This window comes from Oryctolagus cuniculus, chromosome 2 (genome assembly GCF_964237555.1).
Source record: "Oryctolagus cuniculus chromosome 2, mOryCun1.1, whole genome shotgun sequence".
Taxonomy (NCBI): Eukaryota; Metazoa; Chordata; class Mammalia; order Lagomorpha; family Leporidae; genus Oryctolagus; species Oryctolagus cuniculus.
Window position 1 is genome coordinate 177,270,932 of NC_091433.1, and position 16,220 is coordinate 177,287,151.

Sequence of the window (16,220 nt, forward strand, 5' to 3'; positions counted from 1 at the left end):
GGATAATGCTGGAAATAAAAAATACAGTGTATGGACTTAATAGTAGATCAGAAATCATAGAAGAGAAGTTCACTGAACTTTTTTTTTTAAAAGATTTATGTATTTATTTAAAGTCAGAGTTACACAGAGAAAGGAGAGGCAGAGAGGAAGAGAGAGGTCTTCCATCTGCTGGTTCACTCCCCAGTTGGCTGCAACGGCTGGAGCTGCACCAATCCGAAGCCAGGAGCCAGGAGCTTCTTCTAGGCCTCCCATACAGGTGCCAGGGCCCAAGGACTTGGGCCATCTTCTACTGCTTTCCCAGGCCATACAGAGAGCTGGATCAAAAATGGAGCAACCGGGTCTCAAATTGGTGTGCAGTGCATATGGGATGCCGGCGCTTCAGGCCAGGGCATTAACCTGCTGAGCCACAGCGCTGGCCCTGGTTCACTGAACTTAAAAGACATATCAATACAAGCTATCTAAAAAGAATTATAGAGAGGAAAAACCTAGCTGGAAAATGAAAGAGGGGTAGGTGCTGTGGTACAGTGGGCTAAGCCACTGCTAGGGATGCGCGCACTCTATTTTGGAATGCCTGGTTTGAGTCCTGGCTTCTCTGTTTTCTGATCTAGCTCCCTGCTAATACACTTGGGAAGCAACAAATGATGACTCAAGTACTTGGGTCGCTGCAGCCTGGATGGAATTCCTGGCTCCTGGCTTTGGCGTGGCCCAGCTGTAGCTGTTGCAAGCATCTGGGAAAGTGAACCAGCAGATGAAAGATACCTCCCCCCATCACTCTGCCTTTTTTTTTTTTTTTTTTTTTTTGACAGGCAGAGTGGACAGTGAGAGAGAGAGACAGAGAGAAAGGACTTCCTTTTGCCGTTGGTTCACTCTCCAATGGCTGCCGTGGCCGGCGCGCTGCAGCCGGCGCACTGCGCTGATCCAATAGCAAGAGCCAGGAGCCAGGTGCTTTTCCTGGTCTCCCATGGGGTGCAGGGCCCAAGCACCTGGGCCATCCTCCACTGCACTCCCTGGCCACAGCAGAGGGCTGGCCTGGAAGAGGGGCAACCGGGACAGAATCCGGCGCCCCGACCGGGACTAGAACCCGGTGTGCCGGCGCCGCAAGGCAGAGGATTAGCCTAGTGAGCCACGGCGCCGGCCCACTCTGCCTTTCAAATAAGTAAATAGAAGAAACAGTAAAACGATTTTTAAAAAATGAGCAGAGCCTCAGTGACCTGTGGGGCAATGCCAGGCAGTCTAAATGAGAGAGAACAGATATTTAAGGAAATAATTTTTCCCAGATTTCCACATAAACTTTTATAAATTTGATAAAAGCCATAAACCTACAGAGGCCTAACAGATTGAAGTCAATATAAACACACACATAAAAAAGCCATACCAGGGCACATCAAAATGGAATTGCTGAAACCAGTGATAAAGAAAGTGTATTAAAAGCAGCTAGAGGGAAAAATAATATATTCTGGGGAACAAAGATAAGAAAACCCGTGACTTCGTGAAAACAAGGCAAAGCAGAGGAAAATGGAATGGCAACTAGAAATGCTGCAAGAACTCATTTGCTGAGAAGTTTCAGAAGCAGTGGCAATCCCGGACCAGTGAACACCCCAGTGCTCTGATTCACTCTGCCAGTAATGGAGACCAACAGGGTAGGATCCACACAGGACGAAGCAGGAGCATCTTACTGGGCCAGGAAGCCAACGGGGCCCACTGGCTGGGTCAGTATTTCAAGATAAACAAATGGGAGATTAATAAATGCAGACAAGATGATAAAGACAGAAAAATCAACACTGCAACCACTAATGAAATAATAAACTGGGCCAAGAATCATGCTAAAAGCAGTAGGAGAAAAGCTGATGGAAAACTTACAATGGAGAGATGATGGTAACATCGGAATCCACGGATCAATATTGTTATTCCATCCCATTATGTGCCTCCGTTTTTATTTACAAACACATTCTATTATCTGTAACAAATCCTTGCCATTTCTCAAAAACAAAGCAAAAGTGAAAGCTTTAATCGGGAGTCTAGATCTAACCACAGAGGATAGAGGAACAAGCTAAACACTGCACAGGAAACAGCTCCAGAAAGTTGGGTGTTCTGTAAGACAACCTGGTCTCTTCACAGATGACTTGAAAGAAACACAGGAAAGGAGGCACTGTTAGGAATTAGAGACAGAAACCTAACCATCAAATACAAGCATGAAAGAAACAGCAGTCAGATGCGAAGTGGGGACCTTGTTTGGATTGATAGCCAGTGTAAAAGCACATTTTTAAAATTTGAGGAGATTTTCAAATACACTAGGATATGAAACATTTTTATCAGGTTTTTTTCCTCCATGATAAAGGTGTTGAGGGCTTGTGAAGTGTGTTCATTATCTGACAGACCTCCAGGATCAGGTGTTCCCAGGGGAAGCAATTGCCTGGGCTTTGCTTTAACCACCTGCATGAAATATTTGGGGAAGGAAGAATAGATTTAACAAGATAGACAAAGTGTTGATATTTGTTCACTCTTGGTGATAGACACATGAGGGTAGTCTTAGAACACTCTATTTTGTGCAAGTTTTAGCATTTCTATAGTGGAAAGTTAAAACAAAAAGACCAGGTAGTTACGGATCTTCCATGTATCTATGAGGGAGAGCCTTACTCAGAATATATACAAAAGTACTTCAGAAAGCTTGTGGAAAATGGAATTCAAAGATAAGTTCAGTACAAAAATTTGAAATCGATGCCTATTTTTTTCTTAGTATTAATTTTTCATGAACTTCTGAGGACCCCTTGTATGGTGTTGTCTTACAATTCGATATAACTTTAATGAGTTTGGCTCAAGTACTGGTTTTATAGAAGAAAACAGACAGATGCTAAGGGCAGAATCTGTATAGAAATCAAAATATTTAACTGGGAACATGTGGTACCACTAAAAACGCTGAACTGTCGACAAGAGCTGTAAAAGCATGGCATCGGGGTCAGTTAGTAATATCAGATGGGTCCACTGTGCTGGAGGGTGTCCCCTAGAACATGCGTCCTCAGAGCAGGCGAGCCAGCTTCCCTGGTGACTCCCCGGGGAGGGCTGCAGTGCCGGTCAGCCAGCACTGTCTCCTGAGGACAGATTCCCCATGGTCTACACATCCCCTTGTGCATTGTGGGTTTTTTTTTTAATTGTTTTCTTTATCATGAATTATGTTTTCTTTTTTGTTTGCCCATCTTTAACCATGTTCATTTCTCCCTGTGTGTGTGTCCGTGTCCCGCTTGCTGTCTTTGGCTCCGTTGTTCCCAGGTCACAGTGCAGCCAGGGTGTAGCCGGTGCCTTGGCCGATGAGCATGCGCTGATAGCCTCCTATGTGGCCCGTCTGCAGCACTGTGCACGGTCAGTGGTCGAGCTGCAGCAGCAGACGGGCAGCCAGGGGTGACCAGAAGGGGGGGAGCTGCGTGGCCGCATTCCGGGCTGAAACAGCCCTGCGTGTGGGGGTTTCCTCGAGCAGCGACCAGCTGTGTTTGCAGTCCAAGTTGTGCTGCAGCATTAGCTTCTGCAGGAGAAGACTTGCCACGCCCGGTGTTTATCTAAACAGTCAGGAGATTCTCCTTGAACGTGAGGTTGGCTTCCTCAGATTACGCTGAGTGTCTGAGCCTCAGATCTGTAATGCCCCAGAAGGCACATTCACTTGGACTTAAATGGTGAAGTCTTTCGATTCCCGTTCAGAGTTCAGGGCTGACCAACCCCCAGATACCTTGCTTTCTCTAATCCAGAGTCTTTATATTATAATGGTGCCACCTACCCATCCCGCTGAAAACGGGTCATGAATCACTACTAATACAAACATGACTGATGCTTCAGTGGGCTGGGGTGGAAAAAAATGCTTGAAAAATGCAAACTACAGCGAAGTTCATCCTTTTTTAAAAAAAACAGCTCATAAATAGTGACGTGCACACGCTCTGCCCGTGGCGTCAGGCCGGCTCCCCGCCCCATTCTCAAGGAGGTTGACAAGTCAGCTTGAAGTGAGCTAAGATCGCCCCTCCCTTCTTCGTAATAGCGACGTGGTGGAGTCCTGCCGTGCGCAGCCTGCAAAGCCCCATCTGAGGCCCTTGCTCTGAGAGGAGCCTTCGTGCAGAAACCATCCCTACAGCAGGGACTGCAGCCTCAGGGTCTGACCTGAGTTTTGCCCGTTGCCTGCCGTGGCTCCCTGGGAAGGTCACTGACCTCACTGCTGTTCCCCGTGGTAGCAGAGGCGTGAATTATAATGAATAGGAAGATAGACCTCTGAAAAGAACTGCTTTTAACGTTATACTTCATCCCACTTCTCATAGTTTTTCCAGTATCACTAAAAGCATCAGTATCCTCGGACACTCACTTGTCTCTGGAGCCTGGGAGAAGCCGTAGTCCCCTGGTACAGAGTCTCCTCGTCCCGCAGATGAGTTCTGTGCTCTGTCCCAGCCTCCTGGTCTTGAGGAGAGACCTCCGGCAGGGCAGGGGGCTTATTGTCTGTGAGAGCGGCTGTCCAGGGGACAAGGAGCCTCCTTAGTGCAAGGAACAGTGGAGTGCTTGGCTAGCACTGTTGCCTAGTGTTTCAGCCAGCGCAGGGCCTCTGGTTTAGCCAGTGTCCCCAATGGGTTTAGCCAGTGTCCCCAGGTCTCAGCCAGCACCGGGGCTCTGGTAGGCTTAGCCAACGTCCCCAGATCTCCTGGCTTAGGACCTAGGCTCTTGAGCAAGCATTGGTGGCCACAGGCCCTGAGAGCGCGCGGTGAGTGGGTGAGTACCACGTCTCCTCTGCTTTATAGTCTCGGAACGGAGCCTCCTACTTCCTCGAAGAAGTCAGAAATTTCCTGGCTAATTCTGAAAATGAAAGTCAACTCAAACAGAGAATCAAGAATCTTTCTAACTGTCCTCAAGTAATTTTCCTTGACCTTAAAACCTCTCACCAACACAAGTTTCTAATTCCTGGCTAGAAAGCAGAGCCAATCGGCGTAGCCGTGTCATCCACGTGTGTGTGTAGGACAGATAAGAGCAGGCTTCCTAAGCACATGACCTGTGTTGGAGAAAAAAAAAAACTTTTTAAAAATTTTCTAATATTTGAGAAGCAGACAGGAGGAGAAAGACAGATATACAGAGAGATTCTGTCTGCTGGTTCCCTCCCCAAATGCCCACAGTGGCTGGGACTAGGCTGGGCTGGGCTGGGCTGAAGCCAGGAACCAGGAGCTCAGTCAGGGTCTCCCACATGGGTGGCAGGCACCTAATCACTCAAGCTCCACCACTGCCCCCAGGGTCTGCATTAGCAGGAAATTGGACTCAGGAGCTAGAACTAGATACCGAAACCAGGCACTCCGATAGGGGACACAGGAGACAACCTGCTAGGCCAGATGCCTGCTCCTTCTACCAATTTTAAAGAGAATCATACAGCCACAATTCCTCCTAATCTGGAACTACCCTGCTGTGTGTAGATAGCAGCTGACAAAATACTGAAGTAAGCAAGTCAGCTGCTTCCTAAACGATCCAGATCTCCCGATTGGCACCGCGTATACACAGAGCTAGCCTGGACCTTCACCCAGGACCTAACATCCCTTCTGGGTGAGTCTTTAAATAAGGATGATGGACCAAGCCAACTCGGCGTGGAGTGCAGTTACAGCTGCAGGTGGGGAAGGTGCAGTAAGGGCAGCTTCCCCATGGAACCCGCCAGCTCTGTGTCAGGTCTGACCTGGCCAGGGCTCCCCGCCTTCGGCTCACATTCTCTCAACGCTCTGTCTTCATGCTTTCGTTTTCCCTTGCTCTTCCTGAGTTTAACATCTGGGTCTAAAAAGTCCTGAGTTTTTCCAAGTACTTGGTTGGAAATCCTGGTGTCCCGTCTTGCCTTAGCAGTGCGGTGTCCCCTTTGGTGGGAGCCGCGGGGGTGTTGAGGAGGGTGCCTGGCCTCACTGGTTCTCTCAGCCCCCTGTTATCTTAGAAGATCATTATCAGGCCTCCGTTTCTTTTGTTAGCATTTCTTTCTCATTTTTTTTTTATTTTAAACAAGATTTTCTTGCATCTGTTCCCCCCCAAGAATAGAACAAGAGTGGGAGCAAAAAGTGAGAGACACCCCTGTTGAATTTTTGTGTCTTTGGCAGCGTCCTGGACAGTCCTAGCCGACTGGACGAGGAGCACCGGCTGATAGCGCGCTACGCTGCCCGGCTGGCTGCAGAGGCAGGAAACACGGTGAGTGGACAAAGGGGCCATGAGCGGCAGACATCAGCGTTACTCTGATACACAGTGCGGGGAATAGTGATGCGAAACTCGGGGAGAAGGTACCTGAAGGTCAGGAGGAGGAGGCGAGGACAGAAATTGAAAGAGCCTTTAATTTTATCTTCAGTGTTCACTTTCTTTAAAAAAAAAAATGAATCAGTAAGATTAAAAAAAAAGAGCCAGAATTTAGTTCTGTAAAAAAGATCAACAGAATTAATAAGCCACTAACATACTGAACAAGAAAAGTAGAAAAAAATACAAATTACCAATATCTGGAACGAAAGGAGGGACGTCACTGTGTATCCTGCCAGTGATAAGGAATGATATGAGTGATTAGGAACATTTTGCCAATAAGTTTGACAACTTACATAAAACAGACAAATTTCTTGAAAGACACAAATTAACAAAGCTGACACAAGAAAAATTAGAAAATCAAATAGTTCTATGTCTCTTAAAGAAATTGCATTAATAATGAATTTCCCACAAAGAAAACTTCAAGCCAGACGGCTTAACTGTTAGATATTATCATGCTTAAGGAAGTAATAATATCAGCCCAGTTTTCACTCTTTCAGAAAATAAAACAATGAATACTTTCCAAGTCATTTGATCAGGACATTATAACCTGATATCAAGACAATACAAGGCTACTACAGAAAAAAATCGCTGGCTAAATTCTTTTGTAAACATAGATGCAAACATTTATAACAATATATGTAGCAAATTGATTCCAACAGTATGTAAAAGGATAATACTCCCTAATCGTGTGAGATTTATCCCAAGAATGCAAATCCGTTGAACACATAAAAGTAGACCAATGTAATTCATCATATTAACAGTTTAAAGGAAAAAACGATCATTTTAAAAGATTCAGAAAAAGCAATTGACAAAATAGAACACCACGTAGGGAATAACTTTCCCATAGACCAGGAAGAGAGGGAAGTGTCTTCACGCTGTGAAAGAGCAAAACTACAGCTAATGTCACACTTCAAGGTTAGATTTGGGAGTGTTTCCCTGTGATATTGGGAATAAAACAAAGAAGGCCACTTTTACCACCTCTGTTCAGAATTGTACCAGAGGACTTAGCCAGTGCAACATGACGACAGAAGATGATAGATATTGGAAAGGAAGATATAAAGTCTTTATTGGAAAATGAGATGATGGATATAGAAAGTCATAAGGAAGGGCTGGCTCCATGGCTCACTTGGTTAATCCTCCGACTGCAGCACCAGCATCCCATATGGGCACCAGGTTCTAGTCCCGGTTGCTCCTCTTCCAGTCTAGCTCTCTGCTGTGGCCCGGGAGGGCAGTGGAGGATGGCCCAAGTCCTTGGGCCCCTGCACCCACATGGGAGACCAGGAAGTAGCACCTGGCTCCTGGCTTCGGATCAGCGCAGCGCCGGCCGTGGCAACCATTTGGGGAGTGAACCAACGAAAGGAAGACCTTTCTCTCTGTCTCTCTTTCTCACTGTCTATAACTCTACCTGTCAAAAAAAAAAAAAAAAAAAAGTCATAAGGAATCTGCAAAAATAATACTAGAACAAGTAAGTAAATGTATAGTGGTATTGAAAGATATCAAGTACGTAAATATAAAAACTAATGGCATATCTAACTACTAGCAACAAAGGATTAGAAAATGAAATAAAAGGCCGGCGCCGCGGCTCACTAGGCTAATCCTCCGCCTAGCGGCGCCGGCACACCGGGTTCTAGTCCCGGTCGGGGCGCCGGATTCTGTCCCGGTTGCCCCTCTTCCAGGCCAGCCCTCTGCTGTGGCCAGGGAGTGCAGTGGAGGATGGCCCAGGTGCTTGGGCCCTGCACCCCATGGGAGACCAGGAAAAGCACCTGGCTCCTGGCTCCTGCCATCGGATCAGCGCGGTGCGCCGGCCGCAGCGCGCCAGCCGCGGCGGCCATTGGAGGGTGAACCAACGGCAAAAGGAAGACCTTTCTCTCTGTCTCTCTCTCTCACTGTCCACTCTGCCTGTAAAAAAAAAAAAAAAAAAAAAAAAAAGAAAATCTCTGTTTACCATAGCATTAAAAGATCAAATAGTGAGGCAGGCATTGTGGTATAGTAGGTTGGGCTGCCACTTGGGACCTGAATGTCCTGTGTCAGAGTGTCTGGTCCCAGCTCTCACACTTCTAATCCAGCCCCCTTCCAATGCCTGGGGGACAGTAGATGGTGGCCCAAGTACTTGGGTTCCTGCCACCCATGTGGGAGCCCCAGATGGAGTTCCTGGCTCCTGGTTTTCCCTGGCCTAACCCCAGCTGTTGCAGGCATTTAGGGAGTCAACTGGTAGATAGAAGATCTCTCCCTCTCTCTCTGTCACTCTGCCTTTCAAATAACTAAATAATGTGTATGCACATATATGTGTTTATATATATATTTAATATTTATGGATATATTTAATGAAAGATGTTCAAGACAGAATATGATAAAACATTGGTAAGATAAAGAAAACCTAAATAAATGGAGAGCTATGCCAAATTTGTGGATTGAAAAAGTCAGTGTTGTTAAGATGAGCTATTTCCCCAAACTGAATAGATTAATTACTAAAATCCCAACAGGCATTTTTGTAGAAATTAACAAACAGATTCTAAAATGCATTTGTAAAGCCAGAGGAGCTAGTGTAACTGTAACAGTCTTAAAAAGAACAAAGTGGGTAGACTGAGCCCTGCTTGATGCTGACCATAATAATCAAGAAAATGAGGCACTGACAAAAAGATGGACTGATCAGTCAAGGGAACAGCACAGAGAAGCCTGAGACAGATGTGGAAGGTTAAGGGGCTTTCAGCAAGGGCGTACAAGCTGAAGAAAATCTTTTTTTCTTTTTTTAAAGATATATTTATTTATTTGAGAGTTAGAGTTACAGAGAGAGGGAGAGACAGAGAGAAAGGTCTTCCTTCCACTGGTTCACTCCCCAAATGGCTGCAATGGCTGGAGCTGCACTGATCCGAAGCCAGGAGCCAGGTGCTTCTTCCCGGTCTCCCAAGGATTTGGGCCATCCTCCACTGCCCTCCCGGGCCACAGCAGAGAGCTGGACTGGAAGTGGAGCAGCCGGGATTAGAACTGGCACCCATATGGGATGCTGGTGCCACAGGCGGAGGATTAACCTACCGCACCATGGCACCACCTCAGGAAAATCTTTTTATCAAAGACTGCTGGGATAGCAGGGTGTCTATATGGGGGGAGAGAGAGAAAAAGAATGCCAGCCCCACCTCACACCATACACAGAAATCAGTTTGGAAAGTATCATAAACTAAAGCATAAAAGCCAAAATTATAAAGCTACTAAGGGAGAGCATTGGAAAATTTATAGAACTTGGAGATTTTACAGGAATCACAAACCATTGTAAAAATGGGGCAGTTGGGCTTTAAGAAAGCAATAGACAAGCCACAACCTGAAGAAAAATATTTGCAACACATTTCTCACAAAGGACTAAATATATAAAGATTCCTTGCACCTAAATATGAAAAAGATAATCCCACCCCAGTTTTTAAATGGGCAAAAGACTGGAATAGACAGTTCTCAGACAGTATATGCAAATGACCAATAAGCACATGAAAAAGTACTTAATGTCCTTAATCATCAAGAAAATGCTGGTGAAAACCATAATGAGATACTGCTATATACCCACTGGAATGGCTAAAATGAAAAATGATTGACAACACCAAGTGTTGGAGAGGATGTGGAGTAACCAGAAACCTCATCCATCACTGGTAGGCGTGCAAAAAAATGGTATGACTACTTTGGAAAATTATTTGGCAGTTTCTTAATGATAAAAAATTTTCCCATGACCCAGCAGTTTTACTCCTAGATAATTATCCAAGAGAAGGGAAAATAAATATCCACAAATAGCTCTGTACGAGAATCTTCATAGCAGTTCTGATCATGTTAGCTGGCAGCAGCCTAGATATTTATCAACACAAGGGTAGGTAAACAAAATGAAAATGTGATGTATTCAAACAATGGAATATTACTCAACACAAAAAAGAACTGCACACTGATAACACACAGCAACATAGCTGAATGTCAGAAATGTTATAAAATCCACAAACAAAAAAGTACATGCTATTTTTATATGAAATTCTAAGTAGGCAGACTGCTTATGGTCCTAGAGTTGGATCCACAGTTGTTCCTAGGAACGGGATGTTGAAGGGAGATGTGGAAACATTCTGGATGGATGGACATGTTCTGCGTTTGTCTCAGAGTGTGGGTTGCGTGAGTGTGCGTTTGTCAGGACTCACTGAGGACAGTGCTCACGACCTGGACACTTTATCTCAAGTAAAAGAAGAAGGGACCAAGAGTGGTGACTGTGAAAGTTTGGTTGGAACAGGAAGTGGCTCTTCAAAGATTTTCAGTATGTTTCCTACAACTTAGAAAGGTTCGCAATAAAATGTTTCCTCTTTTCTTTCCCCCTTTTCAATCTTTCCTTCCCCCTTTGCAATCCTTCACTTTCCTTGAGGAGTTATATACCTACTAATTCAATTCCTCTTCCCCTCCACCAGTCCACATGACATCATTTTTATTTGGAAATATTTATTTTGTTTCTGTGCTGTGCCATATTGGATACCGGGGGGGCAGATGTCCTAACCTCATGGAACTACCAGACTCATGGCAGACAAACACAAAGCAAACAATGCCACTGCCACACATAACACATAACTGCAAGTGATTGTATGCAGTGGTGGAAACCACAGGGAACTGAGACGCGTGCAGCAGTTCCTGATCTGCTCTGGTGTAAGGGATGCCCTCCGTGAAAGCTTTCACTTGGGCTGGGATTTGAAAACAAGTGGGAAAGAATCCAACCTTCTGGAAGCTGGAAAGAATCTAAAAACCAGAGCAGCCCAAGAGCTGCTGTTGCTGCCCCTGCTGCTGCCGCCCCTGCCCCAGGCTTGGATTTTAACTGTCATTAGGTTCTGTGGACCAAACCTTGGCCATGTGCAGAGTGGGGAGCTGGAAATGAGGCTCTCATGAGATAATTCCACTTTCCATGGGCTTTTTGAAATACTCTCCTGTTAGGTTTGGTGAAGGGATAGCATAAACCAACTCTATGCCAGCAGAGATAAGACCAGAATGCCGGGCGTCTCCTCCCTTCTGTTGGAGTGGAGGAAGTCTTCTCTGGGAATTTAGCCTGGTGGCTAAGAAGCCTGGTGTCATCTCATTTTGGAGTTCAGTACCCACATCTGGCTCCTGGCTCCAGCTTTCCCACTGATGCAGACCTTGGGAGGCGTGGTGATGGCTCAGGTAATGAGGTTCCTGCCACACCCATGCGGAAGATCTGGATTAAGGTCCTGGTTGCCAGCTTCAGCCTGGAGTTCTGGCCATTTTGGAGAGTGAACCAGCAGATGGGAGCACTTTCTCTCTATATATCTCTATCTCTATCTCTTGTTATCTCTCTCTCTCTCTTTCTCTCTCTGATCTCTGTCTTCCCCCCTCAGAAACATCTTAAGTCTGTCCTTGGGTGTGTTTACATTACTTCATAGTTTAAGAACCACAAAGGTGATTTTTAACTGTTCAATTAAACATGAACTCAACTAAACATGATTGGGGATTAGATCCCCAATCTCTTTAGATATTGGTATTATTAGCTGTAAAGTAACAATGTTTAGCATTCCTAAAGACCTAAAAGAAAAAATTTAGAAGTTGATGGTAGAAAATGGTATCTCAAAAGACCGGAGTCGAAAACAAACCAAATAGAACTTAGATTAAAAAAAAAAAAAAAAAAGTTATTGAAATAGAAGCCTCAGTGAGTCAGATTGGACACAGCTGGGTAGAAAATTAGTGAACCAGAAAATACGTGTAAGAAAATTTCCCAAAATCCAATGCAGAAGAATGGAAAAAGTTGAAACAAGGTTTTCAGATATGGAGTATAGAGAAAATAATAGTTGTCTAATTAGAATTTCAAAAAAGAAAACAGAATCAGTGTGAGAAAGTATTTGAAGAATTAGTGGTTAAGATATTTCCAGAATTTACTCAAGACGTAAGTTTTCAGATTGGAACATCACATTGACTCCCAAAAAGGGGTAAATAAAAGCAATTCTATACCTGGTAAGACCCCTAAAAGGCACCCAGAAAAGACAAAATATTACCTCCAGATGACTGATGATTAGATTTCTCCACAGCAACAATAGAACAATTTCTTAATAAAGAAAAACTAGAGAGTAAAGCTTCCAATTATATCCAGTGCTGCTGTTTGTGATGTAAGTTTTTTTAAAGATTTATTTATTAAAAGGCAGATTTATAGAGAGGGAGAGACAGAAAGAGAGATCTTCCATCTGCTGGTTCACTTACCAAATGGCGACTGCGATGGGACTGGGCCAGAACAAAGCCAGGAGCTTCATCGGGTCTTCCAGGTGGGTGGCGGGGCCCAAGAACTTGGGCCATCTTTTTCCTGCTTTTCCAGGTGCATCAGCAGGAATTTGGGTCAGAAGTGGAGCAACCAGGACTTAAACCAGTGCTTAAATTGGATGCCTACACTGTAGGCAGTGGCTTAACCCACTGCACCACAACACCAGCCCCTGTGATAAAATTTAAGAATTTTCCTTATGAAGAAAAGACAGTTGAATGATGTACTGAAAAGAACTAACGGCCAGCGCTGCGGCTCAATAGGCTAATCCCCCATCTGCGGCGCCGACACACTGGGTTCTAGTCCCGGTCAGGGCACCGGATTCTGTCTCCGATGTCCCTCTTCCAGGCCAGCTCTCTGCTGTGGCCAGGGAGTACAGTGGAGGATGGCCCAGGTGCTTGGGCCCTGCACCCCATGGGAGACCAGGAAAAGCACCTGGCCCCTGGCTCCTGCCATCGGATCAGCGTGGTGCGCCAGCCGCAGCGCACTGGCTGCAGCGGCCATTGGAGGGTGAACCAACGGCAAAGGAAGACCTTTCTCTCTGTCTCTCTCACTGTCCATTCTGCCTGTCAAAAAACAAACAAACAAAAAAACTAACTGCCACGAGCAGAAGGAGAAATGCAGACTTTTTTTTTGCTACACCACAGTGCCAGCCCCCATATATATTTATATATATTTAAACTCCTGGGCCACCTTCTGTTGTTTTCTCGGGTGCTTTAGCAGGGAGCTGGGTTGGAAGTGGAGCGGCTTACTCGGACCAGCGCTCTGATATGGGCTGCCAGCATCGCTGGTGGCTGCTTAACCCACTGCGCCTCAGCACCAGCCCTGAAAAAGTGCTTTTTAATCCGTTGAACCTTGCGTGCCGTCAGTCCCAGCTGTTCAGGTTGTGTCAGACATGACGCTCAGTAAATGACTGTACTGGGGTGGGCCACACTGCGGTCGAGTGGTTAACGTACACCTCATGCCCTCGCGTAGTCTCACTGACCGCAGTGAGCGCTCAGCAGCCATCGTCCTCAGGAGGGGGTGGCTGTGCTTCCCCCCAGCACGAGATAAGTGTGTTTGCTCCGGAGGCTGATGCCCCTTGTCTGATCCCTGTGAAGGTGGCCGTGGTCGGGTGGTTTTGAGGGTGACCACTGATACGATCCCTTTCATCCCCAGCTCCTTTTGCAGAGTGCAGTTATCTTGTAAACAGCGGCCCCTTAGCAAGGGTTCTTGGTTAGATTTCTGTTCAACAGAGCGCTGATACGGGTGCTTTGCATAAGGCCGGTGTAGTGCTCAGAAGAATGTATTTATCACCTGCCAGGTAGGCTGTGCATTGATTTTTTTTTTTTTTTTTCAAAGACCTGCTGCCACCCAGGGAGCCCCGGCCTGCAGCGCTGCAGCCTGAGCCGCGGCTCTGCCCTGGGTGGCGGTCCTGGTCCAGGCAACCTCTGAGGGACAGCCTTGAAGAAAGGAATGCTAGCGGCCGGCGCCGCGGCTCACTAGGCTAATCCTCCGCCTTGCGGCGCCAGCACACCAGGTTCTAGTCCTGGTCGGGGCGCTGGATTCTGTCCCGGTTGCCCCTCTTCCAGGCCAGCTCTCTGCTGTGGCCAGGGAGTGCAGTGGAGGATGGCCCAAGTGCTTGGGTCCTGCACCCCATGGGAGACCAGGAGAAGCACCTGGCTCCTGCCATCGGATCAGCGCGGTGCGCCGGCCACGGCGGCCATTGGAGGGTGGACCGACGGCAAAAGGAAGACCTTTCTCTCTGTCTCTCTCTCTCACTGTCCACTCTGCCTGTCAAAAAAAAAAAAAAAAAAAAAAGGAATGCTAGGTTGCTCGTTCACGCTAGCGAGCTCACTTCCCTTTGACAAAAACAAAGACGCTACAGTGTGTAGTGGATCAGAGCAGTAACAGCAAATTCTTAAGCATGGACGCAACAGAATGCCTTGTTTACCACTAAGGAGTTTGTTTTCCTTTATTAAAAAAAAAAAAAACTGTTTATGGACAACTCGGAAGGAAGCTGAAGGGAAGGGAAGCTGTCACCCAGGGCCCTGCTCTCTCTCACGCTTGCCTTCCCGAGGGACTCGCTCTCAGGGAGCTGCGTGCCAGCCCTCAGCTGCGCCGCCCCCACCCCCGCCCCTAAATCATCGTCATCAAACCTGGCTACGCAGCAGAGTCATGTGCAACAGGCTTGAAAAATAGACAGATCCCTGGCTTTGCCCCAGACCAGATGAGCTGGAATCTGGGTTGAGGGCCCAGCGACCTTTATTGAAAGAGAGGGAGGGAGAGAGAGAGAAGGCAGGAAGGAAGATAGATGCATCTGATTGACAGCTGGCTTGGGCACCCCTGCCCTCAAAGTCCAGCAGCATTGGATTTCTGGGAGAGGTGAAGAATCCACAGTCTTCTGGTTGGCCCGAGTGATCATGGGTGGTGGGCAGACTGTCCCAGGGATGTAAGGAAGTCACGTTGGCATCAGGCAACTCTGCCTGGGGCTTGTCTTGACAATCATACAGATGGAAGTCCCTGTCTCTTGTTAGGAGTTTGCTGACTCTGTCAGCTCTCCTTGCCGCTTACTTTTTTTTTAAGGTTTCATTTATTTGAGAAGTAAAGTTACAGACGGTGAGAAGGAGAGACAGAGAAAGTTCTTCCATCTGCTGCTTCACTCCCCAAATGGCCTCAGCAGCTGGAACTGGGACGATCCAAAGCCAGGAGCCAGGAGCTTTGTCCAGGCCTCCCATGCAGGTGCAGGGGCCCAAGCACTTAGGCCATCTTCTACTGTTTTCCCAGGCGATAGCAGAGAGCTGTATCAGAAGAGGAGCAGCCATTTGGGATGCCGTCGCTGAAGGTGGAGGATTACCCCACTGTGCCACGGCGCCGGCCCCTCTCCTCGCTTTTATAACATTTGCCCAGTTTCACCACAGAGGTCTTCTGTCATCCTGTGCTTTTGAGATGTTTCGTTAAGGATGACAGAGCCTGGTGAGACTGCCTACACCAGCAGGAATGCTAATGGAACAGAAGAAATTACGGGCACCTGTCGTCCTAGGGCTGATGGGATCACGGTTCCTTGTTCTCATGCAGTAGTAAATGGAGCCTGCTTTTACCTCTTATAACGTGGTCCTCTGGTCCCTGACTTTTTCTAAGTCTCTGGTTGCTCTGGCCTTTACGTGGCCATCCACTCAACATAACAGTTGCATTCGTTGTTGGGTACACGATTATTATTTAACTTGCAAGTTATCTCTCACCTGTGTCCTGAATTCATCCAGCTTATATGTCTTTGGCATTTGAGAAGTCTTTTTCCTCCAGGAGTTACCCTGCCTAACTGCTCTAACCCAATAGAGTTAGAACTAATAGCTGCCAGTGTGAAAGCCTCTGTGGTGCCCCTGGGCTGGGTGGTTTAGAGAAAGCTTCTCTGGTCCTCTCAGCAGCTCCAGAGCACAAGTGTGATTCCCAGTGTGAATTTGCAGATAAATCAACTGAGATACAGGAAGGTTAAATTACATTGCCCAAGGTCCCCGGCCGGGCCTGAGATGCATATACAGGGTCACGTGACTGAACCGCCTTTTGAGATCACTTTCCATATTTATAGTTAGATGTACACGATTAGTTTTTGACTTACTCATAACTGGTAGCTTTGGTATTTGGTGTTAAGTTTTGCTTAGACGTGTCAGGGTGTTTCACAATGCCCCAGTTTTGTCTGTTT

General features: G+C 46.6%; 1 protein-coding gene across 21 annotated transcripts in view; it reads left to right on the forward strand.

Moving 5' to 3' along the window:
- DTNB (dystrobrevin beta) overlaps window positions 1-16,220 on the forward strand; it is a 252,848-nt gene that overhangs the window by 184,461 nt on the left and 52,167 nt on the right. For 15 of the 21 annotated variants that reach the window (XR_007918316.2, XR_007918317.2, XM_051843156.2 and 12 more), the window contains 2 exons: window positions 3,268-3,357; window positions 6,087-6,174. Coding sequence is in view for 19 of the 21 variants with exons in the window: in XM_051843156.2 (XP_051699116.1) it covers window positions 3,268-3,357; window positions 6,087-6,174 (178 nt within the window). In the remaining 2 variants the exon portion in view is untranslated. The remainder of the gene's footprint in view (window positions 1-3,267; window positions 3,358-6,086; window positions 6,175-16,220) is intronic. The other 6 variants (XM_051843154.2, XM_051843155.2, XM_051843166.2 and 3 more) reach the window with 1 other exon arrangement.